Source organism: Leiobunum rupestre, chromosome 11, assembly GCF_980474605.1.
Source record: "Leiobunum rupestre chromosome 11, qqLeiRupe1.1.hap1, whole genome shotgun sequence".
In the NCBI taxonomy this organism is placed as follows: Eukaryota; Metazoa; Arthropoda; class Arachnida; order Opiliones; family Sclerosomatidae; genus Leiobunum; species Leiobunum rupestre.
The window spans coordinates 37,380,050-37,385,670 of record NC_143394.1 but is presented as its reverse complement, the minus strand read 5'-3'; the positions used below and the strand labels follow the sequence as shown (position 1 = coordinate 37,385,670).

The 5,621-nt window shown below is 34.9% G+C and overlaps 3 protein-coding genes across 3 annotated transcripts; 1 reads left to right on the top strand and 2 right to left on the bottom strand.

The window, feature by feature from the left end:
* Window positions 1-650: 650 nt before the first annotated feature.
* On the bottom strand, window positions 651-1,257 carry HINT1 (histidine triad nucleotide binding protein 1). Its single transcript, XM_090163032.1, has 2 exons — window positions 1,101-1,257; window positions 651-1,039 (listed from the first exon to the last, which is right to left on the bottom strand). Exons 1-2 carry the CDS (start codon window positions 1,254-1,256, stop codon window positions 770-772), a joined length of 426 nt encoding a protein of 141 aa, XP_090019158.1. The 5' UTR covers window position 1,257; the 3' UTR covers window positions 651-769.
* Window positions 1,258-1,527: 270 nt separating this feature from the next.
* LOC149922455 (ras-related protein Rab-31-like) lies at window positions 1,528-2,899 on the top strand. Its single transcript, XM_090162767.1, has 6 exons — window positions 1,528-1,809; window positions 1,882-1,978; window positions 2,042-2,111; window positions 2,199-2,292; window positions 2,347-2,502; window positions 2,573-2,899. Exons 1-6 carry the CDS (start codon window positions 1,716-1,718, stop codon window positions 2,731-2,733), a joined length of 672 nt encoding a protein of 223 aa, XP_090018893.1. The 5' UTR covers window positions 1,528-1,715; the 3' UTR covers window positions 2,734-2,899.
* On the bottom strand, window positions 2,873-3,758 carry Uxt (Uxt prefoldin-like subunit). Its single transcript, XM_090162768.1, has 2 exons — window positions 3,450-3,758; window positions 2,873-3,391 (listed from the first exon to the last, which is right to left on the bottom strand). Exons 1-2 carry the CDS (start codon window positions 3,469-3,471, stop codon window positions 2,922-2,924), a joined length of 492 nt encoding a protein of 163 aa, XP_090018894.1. The 5' UTR covers window positions 3,472-3,758; the 3' UTR covers window positions 2,873-2,921.
* Window positions 3,759-5,621: the final 1,863 nt, after the last annotated feature.

The following is a 5,621-nucleotide window of genomic DNA, read 5'->3' as shown; positions in this document are numbered from 1 at the left end:
CCTTGATAAAAGTATTAAAATAGGTGTAACCTTATTAGTAAATTACTATTTAGCCCAGATACTTTTTTTAGTTCAAGTTTAGGGCTGACCTAAATTCCGAAATTATCATAGAAGAGAAGTTGTAAACCCAAAAGTCTAAGCATTTATTAAATTATGACTATTGTCAAAACTAGTTTTGGTCAAATTTGTTTGATGTGCCATTTCCTCTTACACTCATGGATAGGTTTGAGATTTCATTTCTAATGTTGATTATGTTAGGAGAGCGATCTGAGAGCATCCTCCAATTGGTCTTAAAGGGGTTGAGCATAATGAACTTATGTCTCGATTTCTATTAGGTCAATCATGCATATTTCTTACCCACAACACATATGACCAACATTTTTCAAAATTTTACTAAACTAAGCCTCAAGGAAACCACATATGAAAACCGCATTAACAATATGACTTAATTAAGCAGAATACAATAATCTGCAAAGCTAGCCAGTTGTAATGTTTTTTAAATAAAATCCTTTGAAAGCTTTATAAATGTCTTGATTGAAATAAATATTCTATTTGTGTTTTCCGATACCAAATTATATATCTCAGATAATCTTTGTGCTATGAGGAGGATATAGTCCAGGAATATTCGAGTGAAAATAATGACCACAAAATTGATGTGTTAATTTATTACCCAGTTAATTGCGCAAAAGTATTTGTTACGGTTAAGCATTAAACAATAATATTATGTGAAAAAACATTCTTCGTCACTTTTGAATACATCATTTATAGTTTAGCCTGGAGGCCAGCCTAACTGTCGTCCACCAAGAACGTGAAGGTGCAGATGATACACACTCTGGGCCCCATCACGGCCATCATTGATAATAAGTCTAAATCCATTATCCAATCCTTGTTCCTTAGCTACTTTTTTAGCAACCATCATCAAATGGCCTAACAACTGCTCATCCTCATCGTCGGCTTTGGAAAGCTGAGATATTGCCTTTCTTGGTATCACCAAAAAATGTACTGGTGCCTGGGGACTGATATCTTTGAATGCTACGCACTAAAACAAAACCATTTTTCATTTAAGTTAGTTTCGATCGAGCTAACTTAATATCCTATACCTTATCATCTTCATAAATGAAATTCGATGGAATTTCTCCCCTTAATATTTTACCAAAAATTGTATCTCCTCCGGGTTGAACGAGTTGCGCTCTCTCTACCTCACCGGCCATTTTGGAAATAATTAAATATAAAAGAAGTAGTTTTACACTAATCATTTCTTCCCATCACAGCCTTTATATATTACAAAACGAACCGGAAACTTAGGAAGAAACTTCTATGAACCATTCTGGAAAATACCAGATTAAAAACAGAGATAGACTATGTGCTGCCATCTGATATCAAAAACGTTGGACTAAAAGTAGCAACGCTTCTCAAATATTTTTAGTCCAAAATCCATTCACAGCGAAAAGAAATTTTTTCAAGGAATCGCGATCCCGATGACGTTATTTGCAGATAATGAAAAAGGAAACTGTTGCTACTTTTAGTCACTTCTTTTCGAAAGACGAAGTAAAAGCAGGTTGATGAGACAGTGCTGCCATCAAGTACATATTTTTAGAACTTCATGTTTTTAACCTTGGCGTGGAGGAAAAAGTATGGCGTTGTTTATAAACAAAGAGGGTATTTTTTAGCTTATTATTTAATTTTGAATTTATTCGAACTTTTACTTAATTACCATGGAAAATAACTTACCGAGTTTGTCAACAAAACCACCCTCAAGTTTGAAATCAAAACAACTAGAATCCAAAGTGGTTATTTTGGGAGAACAAGGTTTCGACTTCCTTTATCTCAGATTCTTAGTACTTTTTAATCTCAGATTTTAACACTACGCTTAATTTACAGGGGTTGGGAAAACTAGCGTTATCATGTCTTATATTGGAAATAACTTCAGTCGCCATATTTCTCCTACAATAGGGGCTTCCTTTTTCTCGTGCAAGTTGTAAGAATAACTCTTTAAATATGTCAATATACACCCCATTCTTAAAATTTCTTTATTAATTAGAAATCTTGAAGATTTTCATGTCAAATTACAAATATGGGATACTGCTGGACAAGAGAGATTCAGAGCCATGGTTATTAAATTTTTTCATTTATTTTATTATATATAACATCATTCCAATATTTATAGTTGCCCTTTAATAATATTAAAAATTTTGTAGGCCCCTATGTATTACAGAAGCGCTAACGCTGCAATTTTGGTTTTTGATATAACATCAGAAGATAGCTTTGACATTATGAAAACATGGGTGTCTGGTAGGTTTGAAAAAACCATTCAATTTTCTTAAGGTAAATGTATTTCTATTCCAGAATTAAAAAAGAACGTGGAGGAAGCGATAGTGCTTTGCATTTTGGGAAATAAAATAGATTTAGAACACCTCAGGAAGGTATCAAAAGATGATGCGGAAAACTATTCAAAATCAATCGGCGCCTTATATTTCGAGACAAGTGCTCTTAAAAATGAAGGTATGTACGTTTCATTTTCCAAAATTCAGAAATTAATAAAAAACACAATTATTGTGTCAATTTTAATAAGGAATTGAACAAGCATTTATCAACACTACACTTCAAATAATTGAACATCGAGGAAAGGAGGAGACTGAACGAAACTACGAATTTGAGCCCAGAAGCATAGCTTTGCATAAATCATATGAGCCTAAAAGTCAAGATGAAGGATCATACATGTTTTGTTGTTGATTTAAATATACTAATAGTGCAAAATTTTTGTAAAAAGAAATGTAGATTTTAAGCTTTTTTGTAGCATTTTTTTTAAGTCATAAATCAAATTTTACAGACTGTTACTAACCATTAATTTTGATAATAATGTTGATGCCTTACTATTTTTAAATGTGAAAAATAAATTTATTCATAAAAATTTGAATTTGTTACATGTCAAAGACCCAATTTGAATTTTTATCATCCCGTTCATTAGAAATTCCTTGAATTTCTCTAAGACCCTCTATAACTAGTTTAATTCTAGCCTTTATAAGAGCAGAGTCTTTTGTTAACTGTTCTAAACGCCCCTCTAAAAGTATGATTTTTTTCTGCACAAAGGTTAATCCCTCTTGAAATGTAAGTTCAGTGAAAAACCCAAATCCAATATTCAGAAAAATATATTGGGTTTTTGGTATCTTCGCATTTACGTAGAAATTACATCCTAAATCAACTTTGGTGGTCATACCTGCTGTAGAACACATTTCTGGATCTTCTATGAGTTTTTCTAACATTGTTTCTAGCTGACAATACTCCGCTAATTCACTGGTAACTTTATCTCTGTTATTCACAATTTTACGAAGATCTTCGCGAAGAACATTGTTGAGAAACTCTTCGTATCGTTTTACTTTCCCAGATGAAACTAAATAGTAAGATATTCAGTATATTTAAATTACCACTTATCACGACTATTTACTTACAGCTGTCACAGCTTGCTGCCATCTTCAAAATAAATTATGAGTTCAAAACAAGCTGAAAGATTTCTGTATAATAGGGTTTAAAGAAATGCTCTACTTCAGTTCTACAATATATTCCGCAATTTCAATTTTAATTTTCGTAAGAGTTAGCTCAAAACCAGGAATTTATTTAGTTAAGGGCCGCTAAAGAAGTCACGGGGCTTCTGTAAGTTTTGCAAGCATTAACCAACAAAAACACTTGCACTCCACTCCAAAATTACCCAATCTCCATGTTTAAAAAACTGTGTGAATTTCTCTGTAACTGTCGTCTGTTAATAGTATTTCTGTTACGCTTAAAGAGATGGCAGTAGTATAGCTTTTAAGCGTCTAAAAGCAATAGCCAAGTAACATTATTTACCTTATTTTTGTTTAAAAGCGTAATTTAGAATCTGTGATGATTTCTTTTACCCAGTGGTTGAAACGGCAAGCTTTTTATTTATCAAAAATATTGCCAATATTTATCAAGTTTATTAAGGCAGACTCCATGACTAAACGTAATAATGAAAAATTAACGCCATTTTCCAGTGACATTCAGATAGTGTATAATATCGGGGCTGCTTCCAGCTTGGAGTAGAGACTAGAGAAGTTGACTGGAGGCAGACTTGTAAATAGCGGCAGTCCACGCGTCAAAAACCCCTGAAAAAAATCACGGGACTCCTAAAAAAATGTCTTTAGAAGGGGGTAAAGAGTCCACGGGACTCCCTGAAATTATATCGTTAGCTGTGTAAAAAGAGGAAAAATTTCGAGAATTAAATAAAAAGTAGAATTATTTTTAGCTCTCCGAGGGGACTTTGTCACCTAGGAGGGGTTATACAACCACCGTGTCTGTCTGTCTGTGGGTGGGTCTGTCTGTCTGTCAGGCCTGCGAACGCGTTCGCATTTTCGAGGCAAAGGGTAATCACAGTTTCTTAGAATCAGGGAAAAGGTTTTTCCAAAAGCGCCCTCTATTTGTCATTGGGTGAAGTATAACTTTTTAATCGGCCGGGATTCGAACCCGAGCCCTCTTGAACGACAGGTGAGCGTTCTACCGCAGAACCACAGATACAGTTACGCTTCACTGAAAATTAAAAACTCTTCCGAGGAGAGGTATATTTTGGCAAGCTTGCCAACTTGTTCTCTTTGAGATATCTGTATACTATAGTGTATACTGACCGCCACTATTTAAGCTCTCCGAATATTAGTCGGACTCTCCACGGAGCTAGAGCTCCCCTGGGGCCCTGACCCCTATCTGTGAGGCCTATACACTCTTTTTTTGGGAATTTTTCTGGGCGCGTTCATGTTGAGTTTACCCTCCTTAACCCCCATTCTCCATATCCTGGGACCAAAGACCCGGGCCTAGACCCCCCACTGGTGGTTCCAGGTAATGGCCGACTAGCGGGCGGCCAAAAAGAGGGGTTGAAAAGACCGCGAAAAAGAGTGTATAGAAATTGACAATGACCAATGAAAAATTTGGAAAACTTAGGCCTACCACGGAAAAACCTCTTTTAACTTAAACAGGTGTGGCCCGTGCCATTGAATACCAAAATTTAGTTTTATTAAAATTAATAAAGGTAGAAAAAAAATTAAGTCCGATGGATTTGAAATGAAGACTTTAATAGTTAAATTAGTTGTGAAAATATTTACGAGCATTTTAATTTACCCGATCACGTGCGAATATATATAAATATATGTAAACTTTGATGTTGAGAATATATAATGAAATAATGCTGCCGTTAGATTTCTGACTAATAATAAATTTTATTTCGTCAGGTAGAGAAAGCTATACACTTATTGTGCCCTGACACCTCTACAACAAAGTGAGAACAAAGTCAAAACAAAAACAAAAATAAGGAATAAAAACAATATATACACACAAAAGATAAACACAAAACAAAAACCAGATGTACAAACACTAGCGCGAACCGCTAAACTTAGCGAAACGGGCCTTAAAGGCAAACACAGACGATTTGATTTTAACGTCCGATGGAAGACAGTTCCACGTGTTTATAACGCGTTGGGTGAAGAACGTACGCCGAACCGTACTGAGACATCTTTTCTTGATAATGGTGGGAGCCTTGCGCCCTGTCCATTTGAGGTCAAAAAAGTGCGCTGCAGACACGTCATAGAAGCCATAGATTATTTTGTAGGTTTCTACAA

Coding starts and splice junctions, on each gene's coding strand:
- LOC149922455 (XM_090162767.1), top strand. CDS start 1,716: ATGGAAAATAACTTACCGAGTTTGTCAACAAAACCACCCTCAAGTTTG. Junction 1,979..2,041: donor TCCTTTTTCTCGTGCAAGTT/GTAAGAATAACT, acceptor TTTATTAATTAG/AAATCTTGAAGATTTTCATG. Junction 2,503..2,572: donor AAGTGCTCTTAAAAATGAAG/GTATGTACGTTT, acceptor AATTTTAATAAG/GAATTGAACAAGCATTTATC.
- Uxt (XM_090162768.1), bottom strand. CDS start 3,471: ATGGCAGCAAGCTGTGACAGCT. Junction 3,392..3,449: donor GGCAGCAAGCTGTGACAGCT/GTAAGTAAATAG, acceptor CTTACTATTTAG/TTTCATCTGGGAAAGTAAAA.
- HINT1 (XM_090163032.1), bottom strand. CDS start 1,256: ATGATTAGTGTAAAACTACTTCTTTTATATTTAATTATTTCCAAAATG. Junction 1,040..1,100: donor TCATTTATGAAGATGATAAG/GTATAGGATATT, acceptor GTTTTGTTTTAG/TGCGTAGCATTCAAAGATAT.